The 14,125-nt window shown below is 67.8% G+C and overlaps 1 protein-coding gene across 2 annotated transcripts in view; it reads left to right on the forward strand.

The window, feature by feature from the left end:
• Nucleotides 1-14,125, forward strand: part of ARAP1 (ArfGAP with RhoGAP domain, ankyrin repeat and PH domain 1) — a 38,806-nt gene that overhangs the window by 13,993 nt on the left and 10,688 nt on the right. For both annotated transcript variants that reach the window (XM_082304860.1, XM_082304861.1), the window contains exons 4-21: nt 211-275; nt 1,282-1,385; nt 2,191-2,355; nt 4,511-4,580; nt 4,894-5,014; nt 5,141-5,346; nt 5,887-5,993; nt 6,078-6,277; nt 6,419-6,504; nt 7,847-8,029; nt 9,042-9,216; nt 10,608-10,742; nt 11,029-11,164; nt 11,911-12,013; nt 12,102-12,297; nt 12,647-12,692; nt 12,923-13,086; nt 13,368-13,580. In XM_082304860.1, the coding sequence (XP_082160986.1) occupies nt 211-275; nt 1,282-1,385; nt 2,191-2,355; nt 4,511-4,580; nt 4,894-5,014; nt 5,141-5,346; nt 5,887-5,993; nt 6,078-6,277; nt 6,419-6,504; nt 7,847-8,029; nt 9,042-9,216; nt 10,608-10,742; nt 11,029-11,164; nt 11,911-12,013; nt 12,102-12,297; nt 12,647-12,692; nt 12,923-13,086; nt 13,368-13,580 (2,475 nt within the window). The remainder of the gene's footprint in view (nt 1-210; nt 276-1,281; nt 1,386-2,190; nt 2,356-4,510; nt 4,581-4,893; nt 5,015-5,140; nt 5,347-5,886; nt 5,994-6,077; nt 6,278-6,418; nt 6,505-7,846; nt 8,030-9,041; nt 9,217-10,607; nt 10,743-11,028; nt 11,165-11,910; nt 12,014-12,101; nt 12,298-12,646; nt 12,693-12,922; nt 13,087-13,367; nt 13,581-14,125) is intronic.

Genomic DNA, 14,125 nt, shown 5'->3' on the forward strand with positions numbered 1-14,125 from the left:
CCACCAGCAGGACTTTGCCCTTCCCTGCTCTTCTCCAAACGCCTTGCTAAAACCCCCACTGTTGCACCGATGGAGAGGTGGTTTGCCAAGGGCAGAGCCGGCATCCTCCCCGCTGGGCTCCAGCACCGGCATATCCCCGTGCAGAGGGGTGGCAGGGGGTGACGGGACCCCTCCGTGCTGATTCCCAGCATCTTCCCTCCGTTTTTGCAGATGACTCGGACTACGAGGACTGCGCCTGGGAGGAGGAATTAGCCAGCCCGGCGATGGCTGACAAGGTTGGTCCCACCATGGGGCTTGGTGATGGGGAGGAGCAAGCGGGGCGACTGTCCCCGAGGGAGAGGCGCTGGCGTTGGCCTGCTTTGGAGATACCGGTGAGGGTTGGAGGAGCACGTCTGCAGCGGCCAGAGAGGGGGCTCTGCCTTGCCGAGCACCCACCGGGTCTCCCACGGGTGCTGGAACCTGCCCACGGGCAGCCCCAAGATCCCCGGGGGAGCAGCACCGCCATGCAGCCTGTCTGCAAACTTGCGTGCACAGAGTGCGTGCTAGTGGACATCTGCAGCATCGCAGCCTGAATTTAATCCCCGGATTGGGGGTTTATATCTGCCCTGCACTCTCGAGGCCGAGTTGGGGTGGGTCTGGCTGGATTTGAGGGGTTGCAGCAGCCGGAGAGACCCCTGAGCGCCTGGAGCCCCCCATCTGCCTTTGCCTGCGAACAGGCTGATGGGAGAGACGGTGGCGGGGCAGCCTCTAACCCCGGCCCAGCCACCCCCGCCCCGGGGGCTGCAGCGCGGGCTTGTGGATAAACACCCGTGGCAACTTGCTGGCAGGGGCTCTCCGCTGCCCGCTCCTGCCTGACCACCCTTCGCCCCCAGCCTGTAGCCACGGGCACCCCCATGACAGCTCTCAGCCACACGCGTGTGCCCGCCCCTGGCCCACGAAGGGGAAATGCAGGATGTCTCAGCAAGCACAGACGTTTTTTTGTTTCTATAAATGATGTGCCTGGCACTCGGCTCCTCCCTGCGGCCGCGTTTCCGTCCTGCTGCGGGCAGAAGCGTGCCCCTTCCCGGGGCCGGCAGCGCGCGGGCACCCCCGGCACCGTGGGCAGCTGCAGACCCGGGAAACGCGGGCCATGATTTTGCATCTGGACCCCTCTTTCACCGTCGATTCCCTGCCCATCCCTCGTGGTGCAGGCAGGCAGGGTCAGCAAGGGGACCCCACCGTGAGCTCCGGGCAGCGGGGAGGGCGCGGGGCTGCCCACATCAGCCACGTCTGTCCCCGCAGGAGGATGCTGAGCCCATGACGGGGCGGCCGCGGTCCCTGCGTGTCAACAGCCTCTTCAGCGAGGACGAGCTCATCGAGGACTACTACGATGCTCCCCCCGCCAAGTAGGAGCTCTTCGGCCGCGCGCACGCGTGTGTGTGCACAGGCAGGGGACACGTACGTGTGCGCGTGGGCAGGAGCGCTTGTGTGCAGGCACGCGCGTGCAGGCACAGGCAGGGAATCTGTACGAGCGCCCGCGGGCAGGGGTGGTTTGCGTGTGTGTGTGCGTGTGCACACGTGTGTGCAGAGCTGGGGATGCTTGTGCAGGGGCGTGCGCGCGAGCACGGACGGGATGCAAATGCCTGAGTGGGGATATTTGTGAGCACGCGTGTGTGTGTGCGTGCACAGCTGGTGATATTTTACATCCATGTGTGTGCGTGTATAGGCAAGGGACACAGGCGTGTGCGTGCCAGGGGATGCTTGTGCACGGGGAGGGGGGTGTGTGTAAGCACAGGCAGAGAGCACTTGTGCACGGGGGTGCGCCAGGTTTCTCATGTCTGCACGGCTTCACGGGATGCGTGTGCCTGTGCACGCGTGGCCAGGCAGGACTCGTGTGTGGGAGCGCGTGTGTGCGTGCACGAGCAGAGAGCAGCTCTGCACATCTCGGGGTTTGGGGCTGTGGCCCTGGGGGTGCCCCCGTCCCCCTTCCCAGGGCTGTGACCCGGCTCCCTGCTGTCCCAGGAGCTGGGGGACGCGCCGGGACCCCCGCCAAGGGGACTGCCACCAGCAAACAGCCGGTGCTCCCATTGCCCGCGCCTCGGGGAAGGGCACGAGGAGGCCGAAGCGTGCGGGGGGGCTGTGCCTGCCCGGCCGCCAGCCCCCCCAGGGACCGCCAGCTCTTAACCCCCTCCCTCGACTCCTCGTCCCCAGCAGCGGCAGTGGCTGGAGCGACAACGGCCCCAGCCCGCGCCCACCCGCGCGCACCGTCTCCGGCAGCAGCCCCGGCACTCTCGGCGTCGGCATGGAGGGCACCGCCGCCGCCCCGCTCTCGCCCACCATCAAAGCAGGGTGGCTGGACAAGAACCCGCCGCAGGGGTGAGTGATGTGCCGGGGGGCTGCGGACCCCCTCGCCGCTGCCTCCCCCCTCCTTTTTCTGCCTGTAATTCCTGCTCGTGGGGGTGTAATTTCGCTTCGGTGAAAAGCCATCCCAAGGGGTTCTTTCAGCTCCCTCCTACCCCCCCGATTTAGGTTAAAAATGCCCATTTTTGGTGAAAGAGCCTTCCTCAGAGCGGGTGCCACCAACAGTTGCGCTGAGCCGGCTGAGGAGGAGGAGGAGGGAAGGCTGCAGCTCAAACTTCCCCCCAGCCCCATGCCGTGTGGCGGGCCCACTGGGAAATGAGCTGCCTTTGCCCTGGGGAAGCCCTGAAATAGCAACGACCCCGAAAAGCATCTGGCAGGGGAGAAGCGGGCTGTTCGGGCTGGCTTCCTCCCGACATCGCCACCACCCTGGCTCCGCCGCCGGACGCATGTGGGTTTTGTCCTCTCCGTGTTTGCCACGGGAGGAGACGTTGCTGGTAGAGCCTGCGGGATGCCAGTCCCAGCCCCGGCGTTTTGCAGCCCTGGAGCCTTGCTCGAGCTGTGCTGCTGTCGGTGCTGATGCAGAGCGCCCGGTTGCAGAAGTAAAACTATGGGGGCTGCTGGGTGCGTGTCCATGTGCTCGAGGGCGAGGGAGCCCAGCAAGCACAGCGAGCCCAGGGAGCCCAGCGTGCACAGGGAGCCCAGTGAGGCCAGCAAGCCCAGTGAGCCCAGCAAGTTCAGCAAGCCCAGCGTGCACAGCGAGCCCAGGGAGCCCAGCGTGCACACCAAGCCCAGGGAGCCCAGCATGCATGGGGAGCACAGCATGCACAGCGAGCCCAGCATGTGCAGGGAGCATGCTTGCCCCCACGCCGGTGCAGAACCAGCTCAGGGAGCCACCACGCCAGCCGGGAGGCAAAAATCAAGCAGGAGACGTGAGGGATATTTGAGGGCTGCCTAATCTGGGCTACGAGGAAGGCCTGAGGCTGCAGTCCCACCGAGGAGGAGGAAGCTCCGGCTGTTTGCAGCGGAGCAGCCGGGCTGCTGGGGAAGTGAGAGCAGCTGGAAGGTCCCTGGGAAGCTGCTCCGGCGGCTGCTTGGGGTGGAGCTGGAGCCTGGGGAAGGCAATGGAAGGAAAACCAGAAACCCCAACCCCCCCAGCAGCTAAAAGCAGCTGGAGGTCAGAGCAGGGCTGGGGGTCTCTGCACCCCATGGGACAGGGACGAGCTCCTGATGGGGAGCGGGAGAGCCTACAGCAGAGCCGAGGGCTTTTAATCCCGGTTTCTGCTGCTGGTTACGTAAAGGCCAAGTGCTGCGGTCATGTGCGGTGATGGCGAAACCCGTCCTGAGCAAACAAATTTTTAAGCAACAGCCGCTGCGGGGCTGGGGGCTGGCAGGGCGATGGGGGGGCCCTGGGGGTGCGGTGCTGGTGGGGGGCTGCATCGCAGGGCGGTGGGACTGGCTTGGCTTCTCCTGCAGCCCTGACGCTGGGGTGGATGGGCTGCAGGGTTTAACGCCTTGCCCTGTGCTGTGCGGCCGGCCTGCGTGCTGGGCTGGGGAGGGCGAGGGGGTCCCTGGTGGGCTCTGCTCCAGCCCCGGGGTCCCCCCCTGCAGCCCCATCCCGACAGAGATGCTCGGCTTCTCCTGCTGCCGTGCAAGAGCCCCGGGTGCCACCAGCACCGCCTGGCACATGTCCCCTGGCTTGGACCCTCACCAGTTTGTAGGTCCTGGGCAGTAAGCGCAAATAGGGATTTGGGGGGGCTTTCAGGGGCAGCCCCCTTTCCCAGCTCCGTGTTTTAATTGGTGCCCGGAGGAAAGCATGAAGTCCCCATCAGCAGTGACACGAGGGCTGGGGACACGGCGCAGGATCGATGGCGAGGTGGCCCCAGGCTTTTGGCAACTGGGGCGTGAAGGCACAAGCGGAGCGGCCCCCAGTTCAAGGGCGCACGGTGCAGCCCGGAGCTGCCGGTGCTGCCTGGCACGGCACTGCCGGTGCCGCGGGGCTGGGGCCGGCGAGGGGCGAGCGGGGAGGGGGCTGCTGCAGCCCCGGGGGGCTCGTACCACCCCTCCTGCACCCCAGCACCCTCGGGAGCAGCACCGGCCTCCGGTGGGCTGCGGCACCGGTGCAACTGGGTCACCCTGTCCCCTCCAACGGGTCCCTCCTGTCCCTTCCCAGGTCCTACATCTACCAGAAGCGCTGGGTGAAGCTCGACGCCGACTACCTCCGCTATTTTGACAGTGAAAAGGTGAATGGGGAGGAAGGATCTGAGGGCTCGGGGTGAGAAGGTGGCAGAGGAGCCGCCCCAGCGGGACCACGTCCCTCTGGGCATCCCGGCCACGAGACGTGGCCGTGCCGAGGGGCAGCATCCCAGGCAGCAACAACGGATGGCTGCTGGGGGGATGCCGGCACCGGGGGGGTGTCAGGGTGGGACGTGGGGTGCTCGGAGCCTCCCAGACCCCGACGGTCTCAGCATGGCGAGCCCAGGGCAGCACCCATCCCGTCTCCCCGCGGCCGCCATGCTGAGCAGTGTGTCTCTCCCCACCCCGGCCCTGCCCCAGGACGCCTACTCCAAGCGGTTCATCCCCGTCTCCTCCATCTCCCGCGTCGCCAGCGTCGGGGACCAGAAATTCGAGGTCATCACCAACAACCGCAACTTCGTGTTTCGGGCCGAGAGCGACGGTGAGTGACGGGGGTCCCTGCTCGTAGGTGGCCCCAGCCGCTCCCCCTCCTCTGGCCCAAGGGATGAGCCCCGGAGGCTCCTGACTCCGGGGCTGATCCTGACCTGTCTCCCCTCTGGCCCCACAGCGGACCGTAACGAGTGGATACGGACCCTGCAGCAGATCGCGGAGGAGCGGAAGAACAAAGCTCTGGAGAGGACGTTGATGTCCCCCACCACCAACGGTGCCGCCGACCTGGCCGACAAGAGCGGCTTCCTGGAGCTGCGGGGGTTTAAGCACAAGCTGTTCGTGGCGGTGGTGGGGGACAAAGTTTTCCTCTACAAGAACGTGGAGGTGGGTGGCTGGGGGGGTCTGTGACACCACGGGGGACCCCGATGCCGTTTCAAGGGGGACCCCTTCCCTTCACGTCCACAGCCAGAGTGGAGCGGCAGGGAGCTGGGGCACCCCGGGGCTGCCACCCCCCAAACGGGGACGGCTCAGACCCTGCAGGCTGGTGACCCCCAGGCTGCAGCCCCCCTCTCCCCGCTGGCTCTGAGCCTTGGGGTCCCCCAGGAGCATCGCACCCACTGCAGCTGCCCCAGAGCCTGCGGCACCCCGTGCACCCCCGGGGCTGGGAGCTGGGCTGGGAAGGGGGACGGGGACCCCAGCCCCGGGGGTGCACGGGGCGCCGCAGGCTCTGGGGCAGCTGCAGTGGGAGCTGGGGTCCCCGTCCCCCTTCCCAGCCCAGCTCCCAGCCACTGGCACCGGTGCGGTGTGCGGGCAGCAGCGCAGGCAGCCCTGGCACCAGCTCCTGCAGGCAGAGCATCATCTGTACCCCCTGGGAGGGGGTCCCCGCTGCCCTCCCTCACCCCTCTGCCCGCCCTCGCCCACCAGGACTATCGGCTGGGGATCGGCATCACCTACATCGAGATGAATGTGGGGAACGTCAAGGAGGTGGACCGCAGGGGCTTCGACCTGACGACGCCGTACAGGATCTTCAGGTGAGCTGTGGGAGGGGAGGGGGTGCCAGCGGTGCTGCCCCCCGCCGCAGCCGTGCCGTCCTTCACCCCCATCCCTGCTGGCAGCTTCTCCGCTGACTCAGACCAGGAGAAGGACGAGTGGGTGGAAGCCATGCAGCAGTCCATCGCCGAGGCTCTCTCCAACTCGGAGGTGGCGGAGAGGATCTGGGTGGTGGAGTCCAACCGCTTCTGCGCCGACTGCGGCTCGCCCAAGCCCGACTGGGCCTCCATCAACCTCTGCGTCGTCATCTGCAAGAGATGTGCAGGTACCCGCCTCCCGGGGGGGCGAGAAGGGGCCGCGCACCCCTGCCCTGGGGAGGGATGCAGGGTGCGAGGCACAGGGGATCCTGGTGGCTCGGCCTCTCCCACCCCAAAGCCAGGTCCCTAACGGCTCGTCTCGCTGGCAGGGGAGCACCGGGGCTTGGGTCCCGGCATCACCAAAGTCCGGAGCCTGAAGATGGACAGGAAGGTGTGGACGGAGGAGCTGATCGAGGTATTGGCGCAGACCAAAAGCCCTTTTGGGGGGAGAAGCCCCCTCCCCATGGCGGACCCGCTGGAGCACGGCAGGGTTTTTCCAGCCTGATCCAAGCCCCTTGGGGCAACACTGCGGTGTGGCTTGGTTGGGGAGGGGACCCCCAGCAGCCCCCCATCCCTGTCCCTGTGGTCTGTGGAGAGCCGGCACCCACCCGGGCACGGTGCTTGCGTGCCTGCGCTGCAGACAGACAGCGTCTGTGTGTCCATGGGGAGACGGCTGCAGAGCTGCCGGAGCGGCCGTGGGGAGATGGCTGCAGAGCCGTGGGGCCAGGGCGCGGGGCCAAGCAGCAGAGCAGCCCCCCGAAGCGGTGCGGCCACCGGTGCGGAGGAATGCGTCGGCGCAGCCAGCGCCGGGGCGAGAAGGGGGGAGCTGGGCTTTGTTACCAGACCCAACCCGGCCGCCATTTCCAGCCGGGAGACCCTGGCTGGCCTCACTCTTCCCAGCCGCCCCGGTCGGATCCTGCATTCCTGCCTGGCGTCCCACCCGCGCAGCCCCCGCCTCCGGCATCGCCTGCTCCCTGAGCCCCCAAACGCTTCCAGCTGCTGCCTGCGGCTGCTCCCCTTCCCCTCCCCTCTCCGGGAAGGCTGCCCTGAACCCCGCCGGGCTGGCGGGGAGCTGCTGCCAGCACCTCCGGCCCCGCCGCCCGCTCCAGCCCCTCCTCGACCCCCGGCCCCGCTTGCACCCGTGCCACCACAAAGAGCTTGGGGGTGCTGGCAGAGCACCCCATGGGCTTGCTGGGGTGATGTGGGGCTCCCTGAGACAGGGTGAAACCCCTGCTGCTTAATGCTGGGCTGAGCACCGCTTGGGATGGCGAGGGGCCATGGAAAGCCCTTTAAATCCACCCCGATGGATGCTGAGCATCCCCCCCCCCCCCCATCGCCCACAGCTGGGCGCTGCTTTCCAGATGTGATATTCCAGGGCAGGAAGGGGGGGTCAGCGGCTGCGGGGGCTGCCAGACGCCGGGGCTGAGCCGTCGGTGCTGCCGGGAGATGGGGCTGGGCAGGGAGCAGCCCCGCGTGCCTGCAGCGGGTGGGTGCTCCTGCGCCCTGCCCACCCGGGCTCCCCGCTCCCCGTGCACCACCCATCGTCACCCGCCGCGCTGCCTGCACCCCGCTGCTCCCCCGGCCAGCAATAACGCAGCGGCTTTGGGCTGTGAACGTCCCCGTAAGCGCAGCTACTGCCGTGCTCACCCCCCGCCCGCCGCCAAAGACCCCCCGGAGACCCCCCACAAAGCCCCCGTTCCCGGCCACGCTCCATCCCCCGGTGGCACTGTCACGTCGGCCTCTCCTTGTCCCCGCAGCTCTTCCACCAGATCGGCAACGCCGTGGCCAACCAGTTCTGGGCCGCCAACGTGCCCCCCAGCGAGGCCATCGGCCCCGCCAGCGGCAGCCAGGACAGGAGGCGCTTCCTCATTGCCAAATACCGGGAGGGCAAGTACCGCCGCTACCACCCGCTCTTCGGCAACCAGGAGGAGCTCAACAGGGTCAGTGGCCCCCGGGGCCAGGCACCATCTTGGGGGTCCCGCCTGGGTGCTAAGTGGTGCTGAGCCGGGGTCCTGAGGTTGTTTTGGGGAGCAAGGTCTCTGCCTGAGCAGGCTGCCCAGCCTTGTGCATGGAGCTGGATGGTTTCCCACCCTCCCTCCCTGTCTGTATCCCTGCCTGTATCCCTGCCTGTATCACCCCAGCCCCTGCCACACACCCTACGTCCCCACTGCGCACCCCGAGCCGAAGCCTGGGGTCTCCAGGAGGGACAAGCCGGCTGCGGGGACAGGGTGACACCTCTGGGATGGGGAACAACCAGCTTCATTTCCAGGCTGGAGAGCCCAGTCCAAGGTGGGATCCCCCTTCCCACAGCCGGACCCCCCCAGGGTTCATCTCTCCTGGCTTGGAAATGGCGTTGGCGTCCAGCATTGGGCTGGAGTGGGGTTCCAGGCGGACTGGTCCCGGGTGGGTGCCCTGGTTGCAGCAGCTCGAAGCCCCTGGAGCACCCTTCAGTGGTGGGGGCAGAGGTGCCTGGCCAGCACCCCCCATCCCTGGCCGGGGCACCCATTCCTGGTCCCGGCAGGGTGCTGGGCTGGACAACCGGCACAGGGAACGCCATCCTGGCTCTCCGTCTGCCGGCCCTTCGCCTCCCCCCTCCGCCAGCGGCCTTCGGTGCTGCCGTGTTTGCACAAGAGCCGGGGGTGCGCCGGGGCCCGGGTGGCCGCGGGAATTCGCATGTGGGCTTGTTTGTTTTTCTGCTCCGGCTAGCCCGTCCCGCCCCGCTGCTGTATGACTTCACCCCGGCTCCTTAAGGGAGGGATTCGCTGCCTGCTCCAAACTTTTTCTCCCAGTTCCAGCCTCCTTTGTCCTGCCCAGGCGGCTGGGAGGCGGCGGGGGTCTGGCTGCTCGCCGCGCTCCCACCCCACTCCGTTCACCGGGGTGGCTCCTCGCGGCGCATCTCCTCCTCCTCGGGAGCCTTCGGCCTCACCCGCCGCCCTCCCGGCTCTGCCGCAGGCTCTGTGCGCGGCCGTCACCACCAGTGACCTGGCGGAGACGCAGGCTCTGCTCTTCTGCGGGGCGGCGGTGACCTGTGCCACCGGGGACCCCCAGTGCCCGACGCCCCTGGCCCTGGCCGAGAAGAGCGGGCAGAGGCTGCAGATGGAGTTCCTGCTCCACAACAAAACCTCAGGTAAGGGCTGACCCCTTGAAGCCCCCATGGGCTTAAACCCACCGCCGGCATTCCCGGAGCTGAGGAGGAGAGCTGCTGGGGTGTCCCGGGGGATGCAGGGATGTTTTGAGCTGGTCCCAGCTCTGTATCCTGCCCACGGCTTCCCGGCACGGGGCTTTCTGGCTGCTTGGCACTGCTGGGCTCTGTGCACCCCAGGAGAGGGCAGAGGGGCTTTGGGGAGCCCCCCACACCCTCGGGTGGGAGCCGGGGAGGGAAGCTCTGTCTGGACACAGGTCCAGAGCCCCGCTGGGGATGCAGGCTGGTGCTCCAGGCACCGGGAGGGACGGGGGCAGCTCTCCCGCACCGTCCTGGCACACTGCGGGCATCCCCGGCAGCCTCGGGGGATGTCCCCCCTGCCAGATGGGCAGCCCCCACTCGCGCATCGGGTCCAACCGTTTTCCAGAGCATCCCCCTAAAAACCCCCTCCCGTGCCGCTAAACCTGCCCACCCCAGCGAGCCCCGCTCCGGGTGGGCTGACGGCTCCCCTGGGACCGATCCGCGCCCTAACGCGGGGGGAACCTCCGGCCCTGGAAAGCTCAGGCAGCCGGGATGGAGGTGTGCCGGGGCCGGCCGGCGCCTGCCATAGCCGTCACCTCCCTCACCGCCTCGGCAGCCAAGTCCGTCCTGCGGAAGCTGGAGCTCACCCAGGACTGGGGCTGGCCCTGCTGTTCCAGACATGTCAGCACAAAAGGGTCTGGGAGAGCGGCGAGGCCTCCCGGCCGCCCCGGTGAGCTGGAGAAAACCCAACCCCTGAGCCCATCCCACCAGGGCTGGCTCCGGCAGGCATCTCCAGAGTCCTGGGATTGCTGGGATCGATGAGCCCAGTGCCGTGTGTGGAGCAGGGCTCTGCGTCCTCATGGGTTTCCCCGTCTCTAGAGCTCCGGGCAGCCCCACCGTCTGAGCCGAGGGTGTTTTAGGGGTGCCCCTGCACCCCATCTCTGCCTGGTCTCTGGATGAAATGGGGGTATGCCTCTCGCTGGCAGGCAAGGTGGGGAAACTGAGGCGGGGGGACATGCCCGGGGAGGCTGTGGCACATCCTGGGCCGTTATTTCAGCCGCAGCACTGCGATGCTCTGCCCTTCTCCCGCGGAGCAGCAGGGACCTGGGACAGGCCAGGAGAGACCTCGCTGGTGGGGGAGTCCTGTCCCCACCTTCCCATAGCGTCCCCATCCCGTCCCAGCTCAGTGCCTGGGGCTGGGCTGCAGGGGGGATGCGGGATGCGGGATGCCCTCCCGGCGGGTAAGCCTGACCTCGCTGATTTGTAATTCCCACCGGCAGCGTTTTTTTTGGGGGGGGGGGGGGGTCTGCAGGGGGGTGCAGCCCCCCCGTGACAGGTTGTCACCCTGTTTGCAGAGACGCCGCGCCTGGAGGTGGGGGGCAGCGAGGAGAAGCCCTACTCGGTGCCCCTGCCCTCCGTCACCCACAATGGCTTCCTCTACAAGACCCCCTCCATGGCCAAGCCCGTCGGCGAGCGGAAGGGCCAGGAAGGTGTGTGGGGGCCCACGGGGCTGGGAAATAGGGGTGCAGGGGAATGGGGGGCTCAGAGCCAGCCCCAAAAGGGTGCTGGCAGGGGGATTGCACCGTCCCCTGCTCCCCAGGGCGCTGCTAAGGCACCAGGGAGGTGCAGCATCACCCGGCCAGCCTTGTTCAAGAGGGGGGTCACCAGTGGGTGGGCACCCAGTGGGTGCTGCGGGGCCACCCAGGCTGGGCTGGTGGGCAGCCTCGGGCTGGCCGGAGCGTGTGGGGCTGCCCAGCACCATCCTGTGCCGCGCAGAGTTCAGCCGGCGGTGGTGCACGCTGCAGGACGGCGTCCTCAGCTACTACGAGAACGACCGCAACGCCGTGCCCAACGGCGAGATCAAGGTGGAGGAGATCGTCTGCCTGGTGAACAACCCGCCCCACGCCCACGGGTAAGGCTGTGCCCCCGCGCGCCGCCCTATAGCACCCCGCCATCCCCTCTGCTCCCGCAGGGCTGAGCGTGGCCGCTGCATCGCTCACGGGTGGTGGCACGGGGGGGCTGCTGTCCCCAACCCCACCGCTGGCCCCGCCAGTGCTTGTGGCCTGCCTGGCCCAGCTGTCTTTGCAAGGAGTCTGCGTAAATCTTTTGCAGCCCCTCTGCAACCCCTCTGTAACCCTTTTGCAATCCCTCTCTGCAACCCCTTTGCAGCCCCTCTGTAACCCCTCTGCAACCCCTTTGCAGGCCCTTTGCAACCTCTTTGAAACTCCTTTGCAGCCCCTTTGTAACTTTTCTGCAGCCCCTTCGCAGCCACTTTGTAACCCTCCTGTGATCCCTTTGCAGCCCCTTTGCAATCCCTTTGCAGCCCCTTTGAAACCCCATTTCAGCCCCTTTGCGATCCCTTTGCAGCCCCTCCGCAGCCCCTTTGTAACCCCCTTGCAAGCCCTTTGCAGCCCCCTTGCAAGCCCTTTGCAAGCCCTTTGCAGCCCCTGAGCTCCCCGTCGGAGCATGCATGGCAGCACAGGGATGCTGCAGGGCCCGGGGACGCGGTGGGGGGATCCCGAATGGGATCAGCCGTTGGCGGAGCCGGTGGCAGACGTGCAGCGGGATGTTCTCCCTACCCGGGACGCCCCTGGCACCCAACCAGCTCTGTCCCACCGCCCGCGGGCATCCAGGCTTCCCTTTCCCTCCCTCCCGCAGGATCGAGAGCACGTTCGAGGTCTACATCGAGTCGGAGAGGCTCTACCTCTTTGGGCTGGAGAGCCCCGATTCCGCTCGGGAATGGCTCAAGTCCATTGCCAAGGTAGGATGCGGTGGGCCGGGGGCGGCCGCGGGTGCCGGAGGGAGCCGGGAGCCGCGGTGCTGACGGATCCCTCTTCTCCCCGGCCCAGTCCTTCGTCCATCCCCGCGCCGAGGAGCTGCTGGCTCTCGACTTCGAGCGGATCGGCCGGCTGCACTACAAGGGCGGCCTCAACCTGGAGCGAGCCAAGGAGGGCTGGTTCGCCCTGGCCGGCTCCGCGCTCCACGTCTGCTTTGAGGACGGCGAGCGGCAGGAGCCTCTCCAGCTGCGCAAGCTGCAGGAGCTCTGTGCGTGCCCCTGCCCTGCCGCGGGGTCCCCCCGGGCTGGGAGGGACCTTGGGGAGGGGGGGGGTGACCCCCAAATCCTTCCCTGAGCAGCTGGGTTGCACCCAGCCAAGGTGCTTTTGGTGTGTGGGGGGGTGGGTGCCGCTCCGATGGAGCTCGGGGTCCCTCCACTGAGTGGGATGCAGCCGCTCTTCCTCCTCTCCATCCTCTTCCCACCCCTGGAAAGTCACTGCTTGTCCCACCTGGGCTGGAGCGGGACCCGTTGGCTCGCCAGTACAGCCCCCCCATGGCACGTGGGGCTGGGGGGACCCTGCGTTCCCACGGGTGACGGGCTCTCTGCCTTCCCTTCCAGCCATCCAGGGAGACAACGAGGTGCTGGTGCTGGTGGAGAGACGGAGGTAAGGGCAGAGGGTGGGGGGGGTTAGACCCCTCCAGCAAAACATCACACCCTGCCCAAGCCCACCCTCCTCTTGGGGTGCCTTCGCCCTCCCCGCGGAGACTGGGGACCCCCAAAAGAGAGCCGGGACCATCCCCAGGCCACCAGTGCCAGCCTTCCCGGGGGTCCCGGCCATGCAGGGGGGTTTGGGGGGGGCGGCTGGCCCCCCGCTGAGGCCGGACTTGCCGGCAGGACGCTGTACATCCAGGGGGAGAGGAAGCTGGATTTCCTGGGCTGGGTCCACGCCATCCAGAAGGCTGCGGGCAGCTCGGGGGACACCTTGTCGGAACAGCAGCTGACGGAGTCGGATGTCCCGCTGCTGGTGGACCGCTGCATCGACTACATCACCCAGTGCGGTACGTGCCATCGGACCCGGCAGCCTGAGACCCGATACACTCGTGACACAAGTTTCCCTCCCACCCTGAGCACCCGCTCCAGCTCCGTGGGAGGGCTCTGGCTGGAGCAGGGCTTGGGCTCCAGCCCACGGCTCCTCCACGGCGACCTGCGGGGTGGGAAGCCCCACGGCACCGGGTCCCTGCCGGCGGTGTTTGATGGGGAGCCAGCGGGCGGGCGGGGGGCCGGGAGGGGCGGCTGTCCCCCACGGGGGGGGGTCTCATCCCCGCCGGCTCTGCCGCAGGGCTGACGTCCGAGGGCATCTACCGCAAGAGCGGGCAGAACTCAAAGACCACCAGCCTGCTGGAGATGCTGCGCCGGGACGCCCGCAGCGTCCGTCTGAAGGAGGGCGAGCACCAGGTGGACGACGTCGCCAACACCCTCAAACGCTTCTTCCGCGACCTCGGGGACGGGCTCTTCACCGGGCGGTGGGGCCAGGACTGGCTGCGGGCGACGGGTGAGCCCTGGGGGGGCGGTGGGAGGAGGGGGTCAGGCTCCCTGGCTCTGCTGCGGCCCCCTTCGTCCTCCCCTCTGGGGTGCATGGTGGGGGGAGCACGTCTGGGCCCCACGTGTGCCGGGGGCTCGAGTGGTGGGTGGGGAGGGGAGCGCGCCCGCGCTGACCCCATGCAGCCCTGTGCTCCGGCACGGCTGGGCTGAGACAGGGCAGAGAGCCAGACCCCCCCACCCTTCGCTGCTGGATCCGGCCCCTGAATGCCAGGGCTGGATGCACCCAGCAGATAAACAGCCACCAGCCATGGTGCTGTGGATGCTCCAGCCCTGGGATGCTCCAGCCCCATAGAGCTGGGATGCTCCAGCCCTGGGGTACTCCAGCCCCATAGAGCTGGGATACTCCAGCCCCATAGAGCTGGGATGCTCCAGCCCTGGGATACTCCAGCCCCATAGAGCTGGGATGCTCCAGCCCTGGGATACTCCAGCCCTGGGATACTCCAGCCCTGGGCTGCTCTGGCCCCATGGAGCTGAGATGATCCAGCCTCACAGAGC

Source organism: Platalea leucorodia, assembly GCF_965183815.1.
Source record: "Platalea leucorodia genome assembly, chromosome: 2".
Classification (NCBI taxonomy): domain Eukaryota; kingdom Metazoa; phylum Chordata; class Aves; order Pelecaniformes; family Threskiornithidae; genus Platalea; species Platalea leucorodia.